The sequence below is a fragment of the Xiphophorus hellerii genome, chromosome 5, assembly GCF_003331165.1.
Source record: "Xiphophorus hellerii strain 12219 chromosome 5, Xiphophorus_hellerii-4.1, whole genome shotgun sequence".
Taxonomy (NCBI): domain Eukaryota; kingdom Metazoa; phylum Chordata; class Actinopteri; order Cyprinodontiformes; family Poeciliidae; genus Xiphophorus; species Xiphophorus hellerii.
In genome coordinates, this window is record NC_045676.1 from 277,665 (window position 1) to 300,705 (window position 23,041).

Here is a 23,041-nt window from a genome sequence, read left to right on the forward strand (position 1 = left end):
TCACTTCATCTTTGGCTTGGAACAGAAACTCGTTCCCATCGGAGACTCTGGAAGAGAAGAACAACTAGATTCAGGAAGTGGGTTTGGATGTTTGGACCTTCAGTTCTGATCTGGTTTATACTGGTTTAAACTGGTTCAGAACCGGTTCATACTGGCCTAAGCTCTTTGGTACCAGTTTGAACGGGTTCTGAACCGGTTTTTGCAGGTTAAAGATCGGTTCTGTCAGAAGCCCATTGGACCTCTCACATGGACACATTTATCGTCATCATCACCAGAAACAATCAGGCCGTCCTACGACGACGGTCCGGCCCGGTTCTGGACCGGTGCTCACCTGAGCTTGAAGACATGTTTCTTCTTCTTGTAGTCGGAGGCGACGTCACAGGCGGCATCCTTCAGGCCGAAGGCCGCCTCCCCGTGGTACGGGGCGCCCTGGGCCGCCGCCTTGCCGTCCTTGTAGAAGCTCAGCTCCCCGCCGCGAATCACACAGTACACGTGGTGCCAGGACCTGCCAATCACAGAGCACAGGAGTCAGGGGGGCGGGGCATGGGGGCGGGGCTGGTGGAGGCAGGCCTCACCTGTTGGACGCCTTCTTGTTAGGCCCCTCCCACTCGTGCTTGCGGTGTAGCGGCCCCTCCAGCAGCGCCGGCGCCTCCTGGCTGCGGGCCGGCATCGTGGCCGACTGGCTGCCGCCTGACTTCCTGGCCGAGGTCGGCGAGGGGGCGGGGCTCGGCTCCTTGGATCCGCGCTCCACCATGCCGTTCACCAGGCCGCCGCCTTCCACGGCGTCCTGTTGGTCCGGATCGGACAGAACCGGGTTAGAACACATTCCTGACTAGTGTAGAAACTAAACACCATGACTATAATTCAGGGGTCCCCAAAGTGGGTCCTGGAGGGCCGGCATCCTGCACGTTTTAGTTTCTCCCTTGTGGTACCAACAACCTTTCAGCAGGTCGATGTTCTAACGAGCCATCATTGGATCCAGGTGCGTTAAACCAGGGAGAAACTAAAACATGCAGGATGCCGGGCCTCAGGGACCCACTTTGGGGACCCCTGCAGTTTAATCTGACTTAACTGCTGTACGGAAACTGAGAACTGGATCAGAACCGGATGGACCAGAACCATCTGATCGATCCCTTATTGCGGTTCTGGCTGGATCTTCCTTAACACGGATCATAAATCGGGCCTGCTTATTTTTTTTACATCCAGGCGGTTCTGGACCGGAAGTTCTACAGAAATGGCTTTAATAATGCAGCTCTATAAATAAATCTAATTAATTATTAATGTTTCATTAAATACTGAATCTGAAACAATCCAGAATAAAATCTCTAGCATGGCGTGTTCTGGAAGTTCTGGTACCGGAACCGGGTCGGTCCGGCCACTGGGAGCAGCAGACACAGCAGCAGAACTGACCTGAGGAGAGTCCTGGTCCTGATCCGATGGGAGTCCGTTCTGGGTCACGGCGCTGCAGAACCAACACAGACCCTGGTTAAACACTCACACTGAGGACACAACCGGGTCAGCAGAACCTCACAGACCTCTCCAACAGAATCTGTCAGGCCTGGTGCCCTAAGGAGGGTTTTGGGGGGCATCATCTGTGACCCCCCCTGGCTGGAGGATGTTTTTCATTCTTACCTCAGAGTGGTCATCTTTCTATTGTTCCTATCTCTGTTTGATGCCGTTGGGACTCCCACTCTTCTCGTTTCTGTGCCCTCTGTCTCTGAGCCATAAATTTTAAAAGATCCAGGACTAGTTGAACATGTTGGCCTAAATATGTTGCAATTTTACTATTACCAAAAATGGCTGTTTGTGATACGCCAAAACTCATAATTATGATATATTTTCACCCATGGAGGTCGCCATTTTTTCACCGATGGGTTGATGACGTAAACACAGCAAGGCTAACTTTACCCCACAGTTGTTTATCATAATGGTTTGACTGGTGTAATTTTAGATAATGCCACACTGTGTCACTATCGGCTGTAATTAAAACAATAAAAATAAAAATTGAGGCGAATCTGGATAATTTCCCACATGAAAGAAAGGAGAGCGCAGTGCGAGAGCCGGAGTGGAACAACAACCAAGGACCTGATCTGGACCCTGGACTTTTCTCCACAACTCTGAGCCATTTATACCAGCAGAACCAACAAGGCTCGTTACTTTAACGAGCTAAAAATAAATACCGTGCTGCCGCTGAGACGTGCAGAGCTGGACGCTCTTTGAGATGCTAACAGGAGCTATATTGCCTGCGGTACTGACATCACCGACCCGACCGGACCCATGGAGGTTCGGGTCGGTGGTAGAGTCCGGTTTCGCCGTTACCACCGACACCGGACTCTACACAGCACAGCTGATGCCGAACCGGACACAGCGCTACAGACGCCGGGGTTAACGTCAAAGGCAAGCAGCGCTAACGGAGCTATTACTACTGGAAATGCTAACGGAGCTAGAACACCGGTACTGAGTGTACCGAACCACTACCAACACCGGACAAAGTTCGGATCCTAAACTTCTTTTGCCGAACCGGATTCAGAGCTACAGAAGTACTTACCGGCCAACTCTTCCTCTTCCTCTGTTTGCTCCTCCTCCTCATCACCTCTTGTTATTTCTAGTTCTGATCGGTTTCAGTTCGCTCCGGTTCAAATTAAAAAGGCTTAACAACGTTACTCATCACTGTTTTGGCTGGAGGAGCCAGGCAGTTGGACCGTTACACGTCATTTACCCAGAATGCATTGCAGCGTGAACAACATGGCGACGTTCCTGTGAAAATATTTTATTAAAATTGATAAAAACTAAATAACCTACAGTATTATTACTGTATTGTTTTTACATTAACATTAATAATTCCCACATAAGGTCTATTTTTATCACTAGTGGTTCCTTTAATCCATTGTTCACATGTCATAACGCTGCCTTTAAATGCAACATGAGCGCTTAAACTCTCGCGCTGGTTTAACTCCTGGCAGGAAGGAGATCTGCTGCTGCGCAGAGACAGGTGTGTGTGTTAGCTACATAATGACTAGCTAATGTTAGCTACCGTGTTAGCTACATAATGACTCGCTAATGTTAGCTACCGTGTTAGCTACATAATGACTAGCTAATGTTAGCTACCGTGTTAGCTACATGATGACTAGCTCATGTTAGCTACATGATGACCAGCTAACGCCAATATAACACATTAAGCTTGTTAGCAAGAATGGGAAACTAGTATTGTTGTTGTCTATGTTCTAATGTGGGTAGTACTGGTTACATTTGATTCAGTAACTGGTACTCAAGTAAATGAGTACTGGCCCGGTCCGAGGTGTGTGTGGGGGGGGGGGGGGGGGGGGGGGGGGGGGGGGGAAGGTACTTATAAGAGTAGTTTTACTGCACTGTACCTTTTTCTTTTACTTGAGTGATATTATTATTGCTACTTTTACTTGAGTAGATTAATTTTGCATTTAAAGAAATAGACTTCAGAGATCAGAAACATTTGATTCTTAGATTTCTGCAAGTATGTGCTAATGTTTATGCAAATTTTAGCATAATTATTCAACATTTTATAAATGTCACTGTTTATATCCTTATTTTTTAGTTTGTTTAAACAATAATGGGATTTTTAAAAGTTGCCCGTCACCAATAAAATGACGATCTTTGTAAAATAAATCCCTGCTCCTGTGTGGACCGGATGCTGGGCGGATTGAACAGAGAGCATCCGATTGTAGCTTGCAGGTCAGTTACAAATACCTGCTGCCACTTTCCCTCCTAACTTGTCTCCTCTGCAGGTCTGAATAACTGAATGTATATTTTGCCCGTTGCTTTCAGGAACTTAAACCTGGCAGTTAAAAAACAACTATTTGCTTACTGCATGCGGACTGCTGCATGTTAGTTATGTAACGTGTCAGATAGAGTCAAGCAGCCGGCGCCCCTGACTGCGGGTCCAGGTTCTCCAGAACCATCTGGAGGTGAGAAAGAGTGGGCGTGTCCCTCTGCTCTCTGATTGGTCGGAAACTAGCTCTGATGTCACTCGTGTCCAGGTTCTGGTTTGACCCGGTTTTGTGTGCTTCCTGTCTGCTTCGTGGGTGTGAGTGGTTCTGGAGGCGGTTCTGGAGGCTCACCTTTGCTGCTGGGGTCCGTCTTGCTGGACCAGAACCGGTTCTGGACCCGGTGGCTTCCTCATCCTCTCCTCTTCCTCCTGCTGCCTCCTGACCTCCAGCAGCTCCATCTGGAAGCAGAACTGGGCCGTCAGCGCCAGTGGACCCGGACGGGGCGGGACCCCGCCTGCCCGGCGCCCTGCTCACCGTGGTCAGCCGCTCCAGGGCGGAGAAGCGTTCCTCCCAGGTGGCGGCGGACTTCTCAAAGGCCTCGTGGCGCTTGATGAGCTTCTCCACCTCGTCCACGCTGCGGCCCAGCTCCCGGCTGGACAGGTAGGGCTCCTGGCCCAGCAGCCAGGCCTCGGCCACGCCCGCATCCCGCGAGAACTGGTGCACCTCCAGGACTGGGGAGGAGCAGGAGGGTTAGGGTGGCTCTGATTGGCCGGCGCGGGGTAAACAGGAAGTGTCTTACTGAGGCGGAGCCACTCCCAGCGGTCCTCCCACTTGTCGATCATCTCCTTCCTCTTGTCGGTGAGCTGCAGCAGCTTCTCCTTGATCTGGACCACAGGAAACACAGAACACAGCTCAGCCCGGACCCACCAGAACCAAAACCCCCAGGCTGCACAGGCAGGCAGAGCGGCAGAAAAGTATTCATGCCCCCAGTTAAGATATATATCACCTGAAACCTTATTTTTACAGCATTAATAGAACCAGTTTGTCAGCACAAAGCAGTTGAACTTTAAGGCTGGATCTGAAAGAATCAGACGTTCATCAGTCTGGAGAGGAATCCAGAACCGTCTCGAAGGTTCCCCCTCCGTTTCCTCTTGGCTCACCTCCTCTGAGGCGAAGTGCTTGCGGGCCAGCAGGGCCTTGCCCAGCTCGATGCAGGCTGTGAAGCTGTCGTTGCGGGCGTCGATCTCCGCTTTGATGCCCTGATGGTTGTTCATCAGCAGCTCCACGGAGGAAACGTCTCTGGAACCACAAACATCCCCGTCAGTCGGACTTCCGACGCCGGCTGAGCGGCGGTGGCAGCAGGCGGGCCTACCTGGGCTTCTCCTGGGCCTCGATGAGCCGGATCACGTCGTCCATCCAGAGCATCAGGTCACGGACCATGCTGAAGAACCGGAACTTGTCCCCAGTGTCGAGGAGGCGGAGCCTGCGTCCGTCGCAGGCCTCCAGCAGGCTCCTCCACGCCTCCAACACGTCACCCTCCCGTCGCTGGATGTCGTCGGCTTTGTCTCCGGCGTATGCCGACTGCAGGCGCGCGGCGTCCTCCTGAAGCTGCCTCACCTGCAATCAGACATTACACTGCTGTCTCCGTTCTTCAGCTGAACATCCTGACAGCAGACACTCTGCCTGTTCCTCCTGTTCCTGGCTAGAAGGACTGTCAGCTGTGTTACCTGTGTTCCCAGTGCCTGGATGTCGTGTTCGAAGGTGTTGTGCATCCTCTGCAGCGTCTCCACTGTGTTCTGGTCCCGGCCGACCTCCTCCGGCAGCTTCTTCTGCTTGTCTGCGATGCGTCCCAGGATCTCCTTGGCGTCGTGGTAGAACTTGTGGAGCTCGAAGGAGGCGGCAAGGATCTGCGTCCGAGTGTCGATGAGCTCCAGCAGGTCGGCCCAGGCCTCGTTCAGCCCGTCCTTCCACTCCGCCACTGTGGCCGCGTCGCCATGCCCGGCGTTGATTAGCTCGTCCGCCAGCCGATTCACGGCGTCCACTCTCTCCTGCCCGATGTTCCCGGTGTCCCGCGCAAACTCCCGGAAACGTTCCTGTAGCATCTGAAGCCACCGAACGTTGGTCATCCCGGCTCCAATCCAGGAGACTTCAGGTACAGACCGCATGACCACAGGAACTTACCGTAACATGTTCGTAGTCCTGGCCCAGCTCGTGAGACCCGGCCACCACCTCCCGTTCGGCGATCCACTGCTCCAGGTCGTCCACCTCCCTGTTGAGCTGGAAGAGGCGGAGCCTCTCGTCCAGCTTGCCCCGCCTCTCCTCAGACAGGTCCTTCAGGCCGGCGTACAGCTTGTCCACCTGAGACTGGCGCATGCTGATCCGCTCGCTGACAGACAAACAAAGGAACTGGATTAGAAGGCAACTGGTATGCAGATTTTTCACAGTAAAAGCCCTGCTGAGAACCAGTTCCTGTCTAGTAAAATTCACATCGGGAGACTCCTCTATTTTCTGAGAGCCCGAACAACAGCTACTCAGGTTTCTACTCAGGAAGGTGCAGAACAATAAAAACAGGAGCAGTGACAACCTTTCAGGGTGTCCGGCAGCCACTAGTCCTCGGCTGGTCTTGGACAGCTGATGGACGGTCTCTGCGTAGTCCTCCACAGCCTGCTCCATGATCTGATGCTTCTTCAGCATGGTTACGGCGCTCTGCTCGTCCTGACCAGAACACGGGACGGTTGAGAAGTGACTTCAGGAACTTTACAGGCTGATCTGTTCGCTCCCACTCACCTTGGCTTTCTCCTCTGACATCATGTAGAGCTCCTGTTCACTCATCCAAGCCTCGGCCTCAGCGGCGTCAAAGTAGTACTGCTGAGCTTTGTGGGCCTCCTCCAGTCGGCTGTGCCGCTGCTCCACCTCCTCCATCAGCTCCTTCCACAGCTGCTGCAGGTCGGCCAGGCGCTGCCGGATCAAGTCGGTGTTGGAGGACTTGTCCTGCAGTAGGCTGCGGCTGCGCTCCAGGATGTCGTTGATGCGAGGCTGATGGCCCTGGATCTCCTTCTGCAGCGTCTGAGGACACATCAACCAGAGAGGTCAGGGTGCAGCTGGGAAACTCCAGAAGCTCAGGAGAAGAAGAAGTCACCTGGTTCTTCTTGATGAGCAGCTGGACTGTCTGCAGGTTGTGTCCATGCTCAGTGGATGTGGCCACTGGCATCCTCTCCTGGGCCCAGAGCTGCAGGAAGGAAGGACACCAGTGAGAATGCCCCCTTCATGATTACTGCCATGAAAGGAGCAGGTGGAGGGTACTGTCAGGGGGCAGGGTCAGTTGTAAACCTCTGGAGGAGGAGTCTGTTTGTGCACGTACAAGCTCATCCTCCACATCACGGTTGAACTGATGGACTTCTCTGGATGCCACCAGGAAGTCCCTGCGACACCGCAGTGGCTCCAGCAGCTCCTGGAACTTCTTCTCCACCACCCGTCTCCTCCCGTCCACCTCATCTGTGTCCTTCACCTCTTGACCAAGGGCCTTCACTTGGCTCTGCAACTCCACCACCTCCCTCTGGCGCACATCCACCTGGTTCTCCAGCATCTGAGCAGGAGGCAGACATCAATCCATCGCCCTCATTTAGAAGGAGATGAAATTCATAGAGTCACATCAGGCAGCTTTACCTGCTGTTTCTTCAGAAGTATGTTGACAGATGTCAGGTCTTTGCCGTAGTCGTCGGACTGGATCTGGCCCTCCAGGCTGCCCAGCCACTTGTCCAAGTCGGCACAGCTCTGTGTAAACAGCTCGGCCTTGTTGGCGTCAAACAGACCCTGAGCTTTGGTCTGAGTGGTGGACTCAAGCTTCTCCCACAAGGTGTGGAGTGACGCCAGCTTCTCCTTCACCACCGCCTCCGTCTCTGGCTTCTCTGACACCAGCAGCGTCCCATCCTGACGTCAGGAGGAACCAAGAAGATGAGATCTGTCCCACTACATAGCAGGGCTAGTGGACTTCTTTAGGAACAGGATTAGCCTTATTTGTGATATTCAACAAGTTATTCTGAGAATTGGGAAATGTTAAGAATAAATAATTCTGCATTTTCCTCTATTTGTTTTAGGTGTTTGCATGCTCGTATATACGTACATACACGCAAACACATAGAGCACACGCCCGCAAAGCTACGGTTAAAGGAAATGACACACTAGGAAACGCGCTCTTTAGGGCGTAGCTTAGATAGAGGCCAACAAAGAGAACTACAAACTATTGTCAGATGTCATTCTGCTCTGTTAGCCCATAAGGACAGCATGAACAAATGGACCAGCTGTACTTTAGTCTTAAGTGGAATTCATGATTTCAACTCACTGACTTTTCTTCATACATTAAGAACCTAATGGAGAAAAGATCATTCTCCATAGAAACTCATTGGCCCTGGTGTTACTGGTTGATGTTATGATGGTAATATTTTACCTTGACCACTACGGGTCCAAGGAGAGGCTGACCTTGCAGTCTACGGTTCTGAGAGGAACGTTTGTTTACACGAAGAGGATTGTTGGTGGAAAATCACTAGAAATGACATAAACCTCCATGGAGATACTGAATAGTTTCAATGGAAATAAAATTATGAGCTGTTGACTCAGGCGTGACCGATTCAGCTGAACCATCGTAACTCTGAGCAGCAAGTTGTCTGAACTTTACACCCTTCAGTACCTTCTGGATCTTGTCCAGCCACTCCTTGTTGGACTGCAGCTCGGCCATGAAGGCCTGGTGCTTCAGCCACTTGCTGTGCAGGTTCCTGGCCTCGTCGTAGGTCATATCCTGAGCCGTCAGCATCTTCTCACTGATCCATAAAGAGAGCTGCAAAGAGACCCAACAGAACCTGATTTCTGGAACCTCCGTCTCAGACTTTCTGAGCCAGTTCTCTGGAAATGTTGGGTTAAAATGTGCTTCTGAAGGGCTGACCTCCTGGCAGTCCTGCAGGAACTTCTGAAGATCGCGGTTGTCCTTCAGTCTCATCAGCAGCTCCACTGCTGCCTCCCTGTTCTTCTTGTGCCTGGAACAAGAAGAAACAGCAAGTAGCTCTACAGACAGGCTCCATGTGAACCAAACAGGTAAATGAAGGGTTAGGGTTAGAAAAAGCAGAAACTCTACAGTCTAGAGCATGAAGGCAGCACCCTCACAATCCAGCTCCTGAACACAGACTCCTCAAGCTGCTGATGCTACAGAAAGCCATGTTGGGTCCGTTAAACTGGATGTAGTTCTGAAGCTACCTGTCGTCGATGGAGGCCACTCTCTCAAGGATGCGCTCAGCGTTGATGTTCCCATCACCAGCCAGCCTCCTGCCTGCCTCCACCACACCGTTGATCTTCTCCTCGTTGGCGTCCATTGTGGTCATGAAGTCCTCCTGCTTCTTGATGGCGCCCTCAGCGCCCTCCAGGGTGGTCGGCATCTCTGTGTGAGCCAGCACGTACTCCTGGAGAGAGGATAAGCTAGAAGTCTGGAGGCGGTTCTGTTTCAGGGACCAGAACAGGCAAGACGTTCAGCGCTTACAGGTCCTGATTCTGGGGTCTGGACTTACTTGGTTGTTGAGGAAAGCCTCTGCCTGCTTGGTGTCCCTCAGGAACAGCTGGTAGGCGTGCGACTGAGACAGCAGGTTCTGCCGGTTCTCCCACATTTTGAGCAGGTCGTTCCAGCCGGTGTCGAGCGCCTGCAGCCGCTGCCTCAGGAACATGTACTGGGCGTCCACCTGGCCCTGCGTCACCATCTCCCCCATGTCTCTCATCTTCTGGTAGTCCTCCTCGTAGTTGTGGATCTCGTTTTTGATGCTTTCGTGTTGAGCCATCAGCTTCTCTGCCTCAGACAGCGTGTTGGGCATGTCTTCGGAGGCGATGGCTGTCTGAGTGCGGGACAGCCAGGACTGGAAGTCGTCAAGCTCTCGCAGGAACTGCTGCAGCTTCCTGGCTTCGCCCAGGGACTCCTCTCGTGTTTTCAGAGTATTCTTCATCTCGTCCCAGACGGCAGTGATCTCAGCCATCCGGTCTGTGATGGCGCTGGCCTGGTCAGGATGCTCCTCAGCCAGCCTCTGGGCTTCACCCCGCAGGTCACCCAGCTTGTCTTCGATGGCCACCAAGTCTCGCTCCATGCCGGTCAGCTTCCTCTGCAGAGCCATGACTCCGGTGAGGTCATTGCCCAGCTCCTGGGTGGACTCGATTAGTTTGGTCTTTTCTTTGATCCAGGATTTGGTCTCATTGCAGTCGAGGTGATAGTTCTGCACACCCAGTGCAGAGTTCAGGGACTCCTTCTTCTGGTCCACCAGGTCTCGGAACTGGCTCCACCTGCAGACAGAGGGTCAGACAATCTAAAAATGTGTCCAGATTCAGGTCTGCATTGTACCTTTAAGGTTCTGTCTTTCCCAGCGGGCCATATGTACCTGTTGTTCAGTTTATCCTGCTGAGTCTTGATGTTTGTCTCGCTCGGATGGCCGCTGTGAATCAGCTGTCGGGCGATCTGGTTCACCACAGCAACGCGAGACGCTTGGTTGTTCATCTCTGGCTCCAGATTCTCAAACCTGCAGAGAGATCCACATCAGATCTGTACAGCCTGACAGAGATCCAGGATGCATGCAGTCCCTCGGCTGTTACCTGTGCTGTATCACCTCCAGGTCCTCCAGTTTCTCAGGAATCTCCATGCTGTTCAACCACTGCTCCTTCTCGTCGATCCAAACTTCGCAGGCGTCAGCCTCACTCATCATCTTGTAGAGAGCCAGTGCATCCTGGAGCGCCTGCTTCCTCAGCTTCGTGAGCTCGGACACTTCCTTGTAGCGCTCCTCAATGCCAGCTAGGCGGCCCTGCACGACCTCTGACTCCGCCTCCTCTTTGGGCAGCAGGGTGACCTGCTCATGCAGAGAGTCGATGACCGAACGGTAGCTGGCCACCTCCGCTGCAGCATCCTTGTGCTTCCTGACCAGAGCCTGGGTGGAGAACTCATCATGGCCCGTCTCTCCACTGGAGACAATGCGCAGAGCGTCCAGTGTCCACGCATCCACATCGTCCGCATCGGCCTGGAACTGGTGCATGGCCAGAGCTTCCTCCAGTCTCTTCTTTCTCACTGCTGCAAGCTGCTCCAGCGCTACCCACTGAGCCTGCAGGTCTGAGACTCGCTCCTGGATCTTGGCAGCACCAAAGTGACCGGCATCCACCATGGCCCGGCCCTCAGCGATGGTGTGCTGCAGGTGTCCGGCCCGGCCACTCATCTCGTCCTCCAGGGCCCGCTGCTGGCTCAGGAGGCGCACCGCCCCGGTCAGGTCCTTGCCGTGCTCCATGGAGGACAGGATCTGCTCCTTCTCCCGGATCCAGCCCTCTTCCTCCGCCATTTCCCAGAAGAACTTCCAGAGTCGGCGAGATTCCTCGAGACGTGCACGGCGCTCAGCGGCCAGCTGGGTCAGCTCCTGGTAGCAGAACTCCAAGTGGGCCACCCGGTCCTTGATGATCTGAGGATCACAGGGCTTGTAGCCTGGAGAACAGACAAAGTGTTTTCATCAGGAATCTGGTTTCAGCTTGTGGGCTGACCTCTCCATGATCAGCCAGAATGATCTTCTGCACATTTTTCAGCTCTTGGCTACTTGTGCATATTTCATCTGATTTCAACAATGTATATATCAATGCATTCAGCTTCTTCAGGAGAGGTGTGCTGTGACTTTTGGTAATTTTGCCTATTCAGGGTTCCCGCGGTCCATACAAAGACTTAAAAGGCATTGAATTCATCAATCTAAAAGTAAGACCTTAATTAACCTTAAAAGTCTTAAATTAATTTTTCACAGGTCTTAAAAATGTTAACATATTGTAAATAGAATGATTGTAATATGTCTCAAATATTAAAATAAGTAAGATTTATTTATTTTACCAGATGCGCCACTCAGTGCCTGTAGTTGGACCAGTGAAAGGCGGTGTGGTTGCAGCCGTAACTCTAATAGCAGATCCAGGTTGTTCATATAACCAGATAGCAGTATGTTACCTTTAACCTCATGGGAAGTAGGAATGCACAATATATACGGTATAAATCAGTGATTCTCAACCTTTTTTGGGCCAGAGCCCCCAGTCCATCATCCTGGTTCCTCACCGCCTAACCCTAACCCATAGAAGTCGTAAACTACTTTGCACTGAATATTATTGTATTACTAATATTACTATCACTATTGTTGATGTTTTGATTTTTATGGTTGTTTCTGTATTTATCATCAAAAATAATTTCCCGAGAACAAAAAAGCCATGGGAATAAAAATCATTTTTACAGGTGTCTAAGAAAAATGCAATGAAAGAACATTCCAGTTAAAATCAGCAGCCAATCAGAGAGGAAAACATATTCTTGTTCTGAGCCATTTTCTGATGTTAGTTGCTAAATGTTGAACAAAATGACCAGATAAAAGATGTTCAACAATAGCAGCTTAAACTTTGATCTATCTGCAAACAGCGCTCTGCTCTGCAACATTAGAACATGAATAGAACTGCAACCATATCAATCATAACTCTTCTTCTCTCCAATGTTTCTGTTTCTGCAGCTCTGTGCTGCCTTCAGGAGAATGGGACATCAGAGTATCCTCCATAAAATTTCATCCACATGGCGTTTACTGTGTAAACCAGAGCTTTCAGTGGAAAAACTAAAGTTCCAGATCCTTTTAATGCCATAGAAATATGGGACAGAAACATGGATTATATCTTTATGTAGACCTGACTATTGATTTATAGATTATTAGTTTTACTGGATATAAATTACAAAGACCAAAGCTGGTTCTTAATCAAATCCTAATGAGTCAGATTAAAAATGTCATGGAGTCACTGAACACCATCATGACATGAAAAATAATACTGAGGAAATAAAAATATCAAAACTAATTAAAAACATAAATAGGTGAAAAGCTCCTTACTGTTGTTGTCTGTAAAATATATTTCTTCTTAGTACTAGATGTGTTCTCAACAAACCCATGGGGCTTTACCAATATTATTTTATGTTTTATCTGAAAGCAATGTCTATTTATTGTTGCCATACAGACCTCTGTGTTAATTATTGCTCAAAAGGTCTTGCCATACCAGTTTATTCCTCTGTATTTAATTTAGTTTCTTAGTTTATTCTTGCATTTTGTTCTTCATTCATTTCCATTTAGTTTTCTTTGATTAGTTTTATCCTCTCTTTGTTTATTTTTTCTTCTTTAGTGTCTTTCCTGTTGCTAGTTTTATTTTTAGAGTTTTTATTGTCGCTCACCTCCAGTAATCTTCGCTCATCACCTGCTGCTTAATCATCACATGTTTCACCTGATTTTCCTCTCATATTGATTTTTCGCTGTTCACCTCCGGATTCTCTGATCCGGATTCTCTGATCCGGATTCTCTGATCCGGATTCTCTGATCCTGATTCACATCTAATTCGTTGCTCTGTTCTGCATCCTGGTTCTCCTGTTTCAGAGTTTTATCGTTTTTATTTTTTTTACCCCCTGCGGTCAGGAAGAGTATCGATGGAGAAAAGCAGACTGACGTAAACCTTTTAAAACAACGGGAAAAATCCCGGTATTCTGATGATTTAAATTCAAAAGTGCTGTGGTACCGTTTCATACCGGATCACTTTTAGCACCAATAACTCTATAAAATGAACGTTCTCTATAAAATCACACATGGAGGATTTCTTTATTTAAATGGGTTCATTTTTCTGAGGGTGTCGTGATTTTAGTGACATCAGAGCGATATTCTGTTGTCCTTCCATGAAGCATCCAGACGGACAATAAAACATTTTTATTATCAGTTGCTGCTTTGACATGTCACAGCACTGCCAAACATATGCACAAAAATCCTCAATAAAACATCAAATATTTGAAAATCAGACACCAGACAAGTGAATCACAGCATCATCAGCCGGTGAGACGCTGAACTGATGGAGAAGCTACATTAGCAGGAGAAGCTAACAGACACTGAAGAGAAGAAGAGCTGCCATCGATACGCTGCATGTTGTAATGTCACAATACAGTTTTAGCAAGTTGCTCAAAGTCTAAACTGGTTTTGTTGAGCATTTAAGGTGTAAAGTTTACCTTGGAGCAAAGGAATCTCAGAGCCTCCCTTTTGTAAAAATTTCCGCCAGCGCCCCCTACTGCCCGCCCGTTGCTAGTATAAATGATAGAAAGCTCGTTCATGACGTAACCAGAGGAAGCGGGAAGCGGCGTGGCTGAGGGTCCAAAGGAAGGGCTGGTTAAAAAGGCAGGAGCAAAAACATCAAGGATCTGGAGCCGGGTTGGGTTCACACGGGTAAAAGCGGATCGGTGAAAGTAGTTCAGTCAGTGGCTCATTGTGTAGGACTGAAACGATTCCTCGAATGATTCGAGCACCTCGATTATTAAAATTCATCGAGGAAAATGCATCCCTCTCAATTATGTAGCACATCGTGTTAGCAGCAAGGCGTTGAATTGAGCGGCGTTTTGCCAGGTTTGGGGGAAAATGAGGATTGTTGAACTTTGCATGCGATGGTTGGACTAGACAGGAGGAACGGTAGGAATGGCGGTGAGAGAGAGACGATTAATCAGATAATCGGAAAAATATTCTTTAGAGTACCGTAGTCGATTACTAAAATATTCTTTTACAACAGCCCGAACCAAAGCAAATAAAATCATAAATATTTTACTGTATGGATAATGCAGAAAGTAGAAACACTTCACAATGTGGAAAAACTCTGGAAAGTAATTCGCTACATTTACATTTATTGACGTAATTACAATTTGTCTAATTTGGCCTTTAGGTTGTTTACAAAACCTGACCTTTTATTTTTACTTGAATTTGTTTTGAGTAAAGTTACTCAGTTAGATTTGAAATCATGTCCATTAATGAGTAAAAACAAACTATAAGGAAACGGCAGAACAAACGGCGTTGATCCTTCAGCTGGGTTTGTATTCAAATCTAAGTTTAGTTCAAGTTACTTCTGAGAAAAGAAAACATCTAGCTGTAACTAAGATATGGATTTAACTGTAGATACGGGGAAGGCAGCAGCTTTATCATGCATTGTAAACTTTATTATTTGAACAACAAATGGAAATGTCAGTTTCATCAGGTTCTAGTGATTATAATTTCTATTGATTGAAACTGAAAACAGAAAATCAGGATCTTAGTTTGGAGTCGGTTATTTAAAACTATTAGACAGGAGGAACAAACGGCTGGAATCAGATATCTGGAATTAATGTCCCATTAAAAATACACTTAATATTTTGTGTTGCTTTTTATTTATAATGTGCTGCTTTAAATAAACCGTTTGGGGCCAACATGCTCTCATTTCCTTTGTGATGAGTAAAACTAATGCTCATCACAAAGTATCTAAAGTAAAATTGTAATGAGGTACTTGTTACAAGAGCAGTTCTTTAAAAATAACTTTGGCATGCCTGTCTTTACTTTGGAACAAAGTTTTTATTAGTTATTGTTTTCTGCACTTTTATCAGGTTTTGATTTGACTTGAATTAAAAATTCACTGTCTGCTGGGCTTTCCTGGTTTTTATTTTAAGGTTTATTGTTGGTCCAGTCCCACCTGTGTAAAATGTCCCAGTCCATAAATCAAACGCACCCATCCCATCAGAAAGCCTCTTTTAGAGGAAGAACTGCGACCCAGAAAAGGAATTAGAGTCCAGAAAAACAGGAACATTTAGTTTTTAATATTACTTAGAAACTGTGGAGTACTTATGACTTTTACAAATTTAGAGTGTACTTACTTAAACTTATCTATTTTTGTTGTGGAATATCTGAAGTTTGATGTCTTTTTCTTTAGTATAGAAATGCACCACAACTCTGATATAAACAGAAACTTTCCGTAAGTGCAAAAGGAATAAAAATACATCCAAACTATTTGAACTATTTCTGAGTTATTGTGGCGGGTTATGAGACAGTTTTGATTGTGTCTCTGTTTAAAGGCCGTTTTTATGTTCAGTTTCACCTCAACCTTAACAAACACAAACATGCAGCCAATAAATCGAGTTTCAATCAGTTTTTTGCACCAAACAGTTAATAATAATAAACTCGTTTTCTCCGAGGCTCTGTAAGAGCTTATGAATGAAATATTGATTTGACAGGACACTTGGTGGTGGGCGTGTCGTCACCAGGTATGAATGGGAACGACGGCGCCGTGTGTATGAGGAAGTGCAGTTTGTCCTGGTCAGTCCTTGTAAAGTTTGAAGCATGATAATCAAAATGGAATAAATCGATAATCGTGGCCTGGAGATGATTGACACCTGGACAGATGAGATTCCCCCAGTTAACCCAGGGGGCGCTCTACCCACTTAGGCTCTTTATATGTGTATATATTTGAAATGTTAATTGACATTAGTGACTGTATACAAAATAGACCAGCAAATATTGCAGTAAGCAGATTGCGAGGGAACGCAAAAGGAAGATGTTCCCATGTCCCCCGGAGGCCTCCGTAGGACCCGGCAGGATCCTTCTGTTCTGATTCAATCCGGGGAGAGGACGGTCTGGTGAATGCATTTATTCACTTTCTAAAGCAAACTGGATATTTGATGAAAGAACAAAAATCAGCTTAGCTGATGTCAACTGTTGTGTGTAAAGGCTTAAACCCATCGGTGAGATAATCACCAGCTGATGGCCGGTGCTGTTAAGAGTCTCCGTCCTCCCCGGTCTGAGCGCGTTGCTCAGGAGGAGCACAGCAAGCGTCACGGTCGGACAGCGGATCAGCGCCGCGGCTCTGAGCCCACACAGTGCGACTCCGCCGGGCCGAGGAAAACTCTAGTGGGGTTTAAATGACCGACTCTTAAAAACCACAGGAGGGCCGAACAGTCAGAACCGGAGCAGGAAAATGTAATCTGCAAAGCTTGTGGGAGAAAGAAATACAAGCAGGAGCTTCAATACCAGCAAGTTCCAGTCACAACACTGGGAAGAAAAGGCAGGATTTGATGCAGACATCCATTACACTGAAATTACTCTTTCTACACAGAGATATTTGACATTTATCTGACTTTGATTTAAGCAGCTGGTCATCATTGGGATGATGTTGCTGCCGATCGCTGCCAGGTCCAAACTGAGATCTTTACATAGAGACCTGGCCTGATGCTTCCTACAGTTCCCCTCCAGGAGACAAAAAATGCAGAATCCTTGTTTAAAATTAATAATTATCTGCCAGTTGTGCCTTTTCACTTTTTTTCAACTTTGGAAAGTGTTTAAAAAAACTTAACTTTTACGTTGGACCAGAAAGTTTTGGGTTTTTTTAACTTCTGGGTAAAATTGTCACTAGTTTTATTTCTATTTGTGTTTATTGTGAAGTTGGTCTTAAGTTTAATTTCAGGCGGTATTAAAAAAAGTATTAAAAAGTCTTAAATTTAACTTGCCTTAAGCTGCAGTAAGTCTGCCATTGCAAGTTTTGAAGTATTTCAACTTTTATGCAAATTTCATCCCCACTGAAATGGATTGAAAATCTTCAGAATTCAGCAAAAACTTTGTGGACTTTGGCAGCTTGCTACTTCCACCTACTTCAACTTAGAAACTTCTTTCAACTTTTAAGCAAGTCACAAGCCATTCCTCTACCTTCAGATGACTCAACGTTTTGATAGGCCTTATAGTTTTTCTAAAATCACAATTTAAGTTTTATGCTAACTTTTGCTCATTTTCAGTTTTACAGAGTGCAGTCTGGTAGCTGATGCCTTTCAAACTTCAACGGTTTTTCCCAAGCAGAAAGCTGCTGTTGGCACAAATTTCACTCCCAGCTGTTTGCATTGCATTCTGGTTTTCTGTAAAACAGCAGGGAGTGTCGCCCTTCCTCTATTGGGCTCATGTGAAACCTTTTCAGTGACGCTCGTATGGGGGATTTTTCTGCCATAATTCCAGAGCACACATTTTCATTTTGAAAGTAGGACTTCATGTTTTTATTCTCAAAACTTGTGATGCTTGAACTCCAAACTTTTCTCCTCGCGCTCAAAACCCGTCTCTCTGCTAGGATCCACTCTCCTCTTGCAAACCTCTCTGCTGGCTTACGAATCATTTTCTGCTTGGAACAGAAAAGTACTGTTGCCTGGCAACCTCTCAGCCAATAGAATGCAAGCTTTATACTGGGTGCGTTTGTTTCCTTCTAGTGGGTGAGCCAGCGCTCCCTCCCTCCCCGCCTGCCCAATGGGAGTCCAAATTTGAAGTAACAAGGGTTGCCATGGCGACTGGCAAACATTGATCGATAGCTACTCGGCTTTATGTGATTTATCTGCAATATGTAATAGCTGCTAATAGCGGCTCGCTCAGGACAGAGAGGCTGCGGTCCGGCTGCAGAACGCTGTCGCCATAAAAGTCTCCACCAACATGTAATAATTTGCAGAAAGTGCGAACAGATACATGATCTATATGTCCATAGCTGGTGCTTGTACCCAGCTGTCTTGACAGTTGCTATGTTAGTTGTTAGTCGTTGCTATGACGACATAAATCAGAAGCTTAGAGCCAAATGTTTTCTCACTCTACATTACATTTATTATTAGTTATTGCTTTGGAAAAAAAGCCAGAGAGGAATCTGAAAAATCGATAAGCAACAAAGTGGATAAGTTGACAGCAGTCCTTCTTTCATCCTGATGACACCACCCATCCCTCAGCGCGGGGTCAGAGGTCAGTTACACTTTAAAGAGTCAAAACAATGGCTGCTGATTTTTATCAGATTGATGGGTTTTCTATTAATATCTATCTAGATTGCTCGTATATTGATATAGGGTAGACAGATATGTCTCTCTAGACAGACACATCGCCACACAGGCTCACCCACTAGAAGGAAACAAACGCACCCAGTAGATCACCTGCGTTCCATCGGCTGACATTTGATCTGAGCAGAGAGACGAGTTTTGAGTGCGAGGAGAAAGGTTTGAGAAAGCAGAGTGAATATTTGAGAGCAGAAGTTTGGAGTAGGAGCTTTACAAGCTTTACGACATGAAGTCGTGCTTTCGGACCGAAATCGTGTTCTTTGGAATGACGGCAGCAAAATCCCCCAGACTCTCGGGGCAAAGGGAGGAGCTGACAGAAATGCAACTCTGTGTTGCTGTGTTCATTCTGCAGATTAGTTTTCTCAACAGCAATTGTTCTAGTTTAAGTAGCTGTTCTCCTCCAGGTGGCGCTCATGGTGAAGGTGCGGGGCCAGATGTGGCCAGAGCTGCTCACCGCTGTCGGCCACCGAGTGCTTGTTGGCGTTGTTGACGACGGCCTTCACCCTGTCGGCCTGGATGGCGATGTCGGCCTCCACCAGCGCGTGTTTCTGCAGCAGGTCTTCCACGCCCAGCAGGTGCTTCCCGTAGTCCTGAGACAGCAGCAGCATCTGGAAGACAGACCGGGGTTAGAGCTGGTCCTGGTCCGGGGCTGAAGGTGGGTTCCTCTGCCTGCCTTCATCTCGTCCATCCAGTCCATAATGTAGAGCATCTCCTGGAAGACCCTCTGCAGGCCCAGGTTCATCTCCAGCCGCTGCCGGCGGGCCTTCAGCAGCTCCAGCAGGTACTCCCACAGCCGGATCACGTTGTCCTTTCTGGCCGCGATGCGCTTGATGTCGTGGTAACGCTCCGCCTCCAGCTCCTTCGCCACGGCGACCACAGCCTGAACACGCTCCTCGTACGCCGCGATGTCCGTCTCGATGGCCTCGTGCTTCTTGGTGGCCGCCTCCACGGCTTGAAGGTCGAAGCCAAAGTTGTCCTGGAGTCAGAGGGGAGGGCAGGTGAGGAAGGCAGGACAGGTGAGCTAAAGGTGAACTGCTGCAGAGCTCTGCTCACCTGAGACACCAGCCTCTGGTTTTCACTGAGCCAGGTCTCCCTCATGGCTGCCTTGCGGTCAAAGCGTCTGGCCAGCTGCTCCAGTTTCTCCTGTCGGATCAGCTCCGTCCGAAGAGCCAGCTCCCTCTCATGCTCCGCCTTCTCCAGGCGTTCCCAGGCCTGATGGGAGGAGCAGACGAAGACTCGAAATCTGGACGACGTTTCAGAGAACGGCGGTGGGCGGCGCTCACCTTGTTGATGTCTGAGATGAGCTTCCCCTCGCGGGGCATGTAGACCTTCTGGTTGTTGGCCCTCATCTTGCTCTGGATGGTGAAGAGCAGAACCTCCAGGTTCCCCTTCTCTGTGAACCTGAGAGACAACAAAATCAATGTCTGAACAGGTGGAGTTACCTGGAGCTGAGGACACATGGAGGATCCGCCACTCACTTGGGCGGTTTCTCCACGGTCCGGTACGTGTTGAAGGCCTGCAGCTGCTGCTGGACTCCCACCAGGGAGTTGGCGAACTTCCTGTTGTTGAGGATGATGATGGTCTGTTCGATCCACTCCAGCAGGTCCGACGCCAGCGACTCGTACTTCTCTATCATCTTCTCGGTCTCGATGGCGTTGTCCAACACCTGGACAACAAAGAACCTGGATGACTCAGGTGAACTGACAGCAGACCGGAACCGGATTCACAGAAATCCGACCTGAAGGGTGAAGAAGGAACCAGGGCCTTGGTACCGGTCCTTTGGTTTGGTCAGGGAGTTGCTGAGTACCTGCTCATCTCTGATTGGTGCAGTTCTGCTCTGTATCTCACCTGGTTGAAGAACCTCAGGTTTATGAACAGTGACGGATCAGTTTGGGCAGTGAGGTTCATATTCTGACCAGATTGAAGCAAAGTGCCTGAAAACTAGCAACTAGCTTCTGGAAACAGCAGGAAGCAGGAGAGTGGACCGGAACCAACCTGCCTGCTGGGTGACCCGTCTGGACCAGAACCTGCAGATGTCTCTGAAGGAGGATGTTAAGATGCTTTCTAGACTCAACACGCCTGTTTCTTTTGTTCAGACGGAAGGATCTAACTGATTCTTACAGCACTGGATAATTGGCCAAATCTTCCTTTCAAAGTCTTTGGGATTTAAATAACAGACTCCAGTCAGTTCCCAGAACACGACTGGACCTTAAATCCTGGATTATTTTGTTTGTTTAAAGTCCTGTTATTTTTGGAAAGCAAGCTTGTTATTTATCATGGAAAACTTGGAATCAAAATGGACGTTTTGAATTTTGTCCACATTCTTTGGACTTCATGTCCAACGTTCTTTATGTCCAAAACGATTTTCTTAGGAAAAGAGTTCAGGACATAAATAAAGTCCAGAGTTCTTGTAGCAGCTAAAACTCTGAGCCCATTGGTCCTTGGAAAAATAACATTGTTGTGGATGGAAGTGTTTGGAAGATCTAAAGCTGAGTAGCATTTAGATTTTGTAGGCACAGTTCCTTTTGTTAAGTAGCGGTTTGCTTTGGTTTGTATAAAAACGTTTGTTGGAGGTCACAGCACCTGGAGAGGCTCCTACCTTCCCGATGCGTTTGCCCTCCACCTTCAGCGCCTTCATCTTGGAGAAGTAGTGGTAGTAGGTGACCACGTAGGTGATGACAGACTTCTCATCAGGATGGTCCACGCTGATATCTGCAGACAGACACACCAGCCCCAGGTGAGCGAGGTTCAGCCAGGTAACTGATTGTTGCCTGGCGGTCAGACGGGTCAGAACCTTCTGGGTCCAGTAGCTTGGTGAGGCCCAGGTGCTGCTCCGCCAGGTTAAACGCGTTCTGCAAGTTGTAGTGAGCATTGGACTTCTTCAGCTTGTCGAAGTCGATCAGGTCAGGTCTAAAACACCAGACAGGTTTTTCACAACACACCTGTACCACACCTGTCCAGGTGTCCAGGAGGAGGAGGGTACCTGTGTTTGTGGATGAGGGCGTTGAAGGCCATGCCGTCTCTCCAGCTGGTGGTGAAGTTGTGGATGTTGACGTTGGAATAACTGCAGAGGAACAGCTGAGGTCAGAGACGGTCCGGTCCGGTCCGGTCACCTGGTTACCTGCGCAGGGCGAGACTTACCCGGCCGTCTTCATCTGGCACCACAGGAGCAGGGCGTCCTTGGCCGATCGCTTCTCCTTATTGTCTTCGGTCTCAACACTGATGTCCTGGATCTGAGGGCAGAACAGCAGAAGCATCAGGGCCACCTGTCTCACCTCCGCCTGCTGGTGGCCTGATGGGGCGTGGCTCTGTACCTGGAAGCGCAGGATGATGGTCCAGATGAGGCCCAGAGTGAGTCGGTGGTTGCCGTCGACGATGTCGTGGGATCCCATGTTCTCCAGGTGAACCCGCTGCTCCTTCAGGAACTGCAGCGCTTTGTCCACGTTCTCCAGGCAGTGGATGCGCATCCGGCCTTTGGTGGGCTTCGGCTGCAGATAAACAAGGGAATGTAGTCCCTCTGCTGTCCACTAGGGCCCGCTGTTCATTATAAACCCTGCAGTCCCTCTGCTGTCCACTAGGGCCCGCTGTTCATTATAAACCCTGCAGTCCCTCTGCTGTCCACTAGGGCCTGCTGTTCATTATAAATCCTGCAGTCCCTCTGCTGTCCACTAAGGCCCGCTGTTCATTATAAACCCTGCAGTCCCTCTGCTGTCCACTAGGGGCCGCTGTTCATTATAAACCCTGCAGTCCCTCTGCTGTCCACTAGGGGCCGCTGTTCATTATAAACCCTGAAGCAGCAGAAGATAAGACGTCTCAACATGGCTGCTTGGTAACCATGGCAACGACACACCAGCCCTGCCTTATCAGAGGGCAGTAAAGTGTTTAGCAGGCTCTAAACGCAGTACAGGAAGTGGAGTGTCCCAGAACCTCAGGACGGGAACTGGATCAGAGCCATCTTATCTGGATCCAGAACCCGCCACTTTGACTGCTAGCAGCAGCAAAACAGGAAGTGGACACACCTGATATTAAACAAAGTGGCGTTTAATACAGAGAGGGATGTTAGGCTCCGCCCACAGAGAGGGAAATTGTGTTAGGCTCCACCCATTTCTTGGAAAAGCAGCTTCCTGGAAAGGCGGCCCTCAGACTGAGTGGACCCAGAGAAGAACCAGAACCAGCTTGTCTAGGTTGTGTTGTATGCAGATTACATTACCCAGAATCCCCAGGGGCCTGCAGGTTCTGGAGCGGCCCTGAGAGCAGTGGCCTCATGGCTGGGAGCCCAGTTCAGACTGATTCAGACGACCGCCTGAAATCAGCCGGGAAGAAACAAAGAGAAACACACAAGGAGGGTTGAGGAAGAACTGAATTACAGGTTCTACCAACGGCCCTCACCGTCCGGTTTGGACAGAACCAACAGCCCTCACCGTCCGGTTTGGACAGAACCAACAGCCCTCACCGTCCCGTTTGGACAGAACCAACGGCCCTCACCGTCCGGTTTGGACAGCATCAACGGCCCTCACCGTCCGGTTTGGACAGCACCAACAGCCCTCACTGTCCGGTTTGGACAGAACCAACGGCCCTCACCGTCCGGTTTGGACAGAACCAACGGCCCTCACCGTCC

General features: G+C 48.7%; 1 protein-coding gene across 3 annotated transcripts in view; it reads right to left on the reverse strand.

Annotated features, from left to right (window-relative positions):
• The window catches only part of LOC116720086 (spectrin beta chain, non-erythrocytic 1-like), a 31,666-nt gene that overhangs the window by 1,440 nt on the left and 7,185 nt on the right, over window positions 1–23,041 (reverse strand). For all 3 annotated transcript variants that reach the window (XM_032563118.1, XM_032563120.1, XM_032563119.1), the window contains 32 exons: window positions 21,738–21,911; window positions 21,565–21,656; window positions 21,407–21,487; window positions 21,218–21,333; window positions 21,023–21,135; window positions 19,902–20,089; window positions 19,707–19,824; window positions 19,477–19,635; window positions 19,097–19,399; window positions 18,878–19,031; window positions 10,362–11,232; window positions 10,151–10,288; window positions 9,299–10,055; window positions 8,991–9,193; window positions 8,683–8,773; window positions 8,431–8,577; window positions 7,410–7,673; window positions 7,105–7,329; window positions 6,883–6,972; window positions 6,531–6,809; window positions 6,328–6,458; window positions 5,925–6,129; window positions 5,471–5,845; window positions 5,116–5,360; window positions 4,904–5,042; window positions 4,543–4,627; window positions 4,278–4,474; window positions 4,095–4,201; window positions 1,411–1,462; window positions 576–787; window positions 332–505; window positions 5–47 (listed from right to left, as the gene is read on the reverse strand). In XM_032563118.1, the coding sequence (XP_032419009.1) occupies window positions 5–47; window positions 332–505; window positions 576–787; window positions 1,411–1,462; window positions 4,095–4,201; window positions 4,278–4,474; window positions 4,543–4,627; window positions 4,904–5,042; window positions 5,116–5,360; window positions 5,471–5,845; window positions 5,925–6,129; window positions 6,328–6,458; window positions 6,531–6,809; window positions 6,883–6,972; window positions 7,105–7,329; window positions 7,410–7,673; window positions 8,431–8,577; window positions 8,683–8,773; window positions 8,991–9,193; window positions 9,299–10,055; window positions 10,151–10,288; window positions 10,362–11,232; window positions 18,878–19,031; window positions 19,097–19,399; window positions 19,477–19,635; window positions 19,707–19,824; window positions 19,902–20,089; window positions 21,023–21,135; window positions 21,218–21,333; window positions 21,407–21,487; window positions 21,565–21,656; window positions 21,738–21,911 (6,528 nt within the window). The remainder of the gene's footprint in view (window positions 1–4; window positions 48–331; window positions 506–575; window positions 788–1,410; window positions 1,463–4,094; window positions 4,202–4,277; window positions 4,475–4,542; window positions 4,628–4,903; window positions 5,043–5,115; window positions 5,361–5,470; window positions 5,846–5,924; window positions 6,130–6,327; window positions 6,459–6,530; window positions 6,810–6,882; window positions 6,973–7,104; window positions 7,330–7,409; window positions 7,674–8,430; window positions 8,578–8,682; window positions 8,774–8,990; window positions 9,194–9,298; window positions 10,056–10,150; window positions 10,289–10,361; window positions 11,233–18,877; window positions 19,032–19,096; window positions 19,400–19,476; window positions 19,636–19,706; window positions 19,825–19,901; window positions 20,090–21,022; window positions 21,136–21,217; window positions 21,334–21,406; window positions 21,488–21,564; window positions 21,657–21,737; window positions 21,912–23,041) is intronic.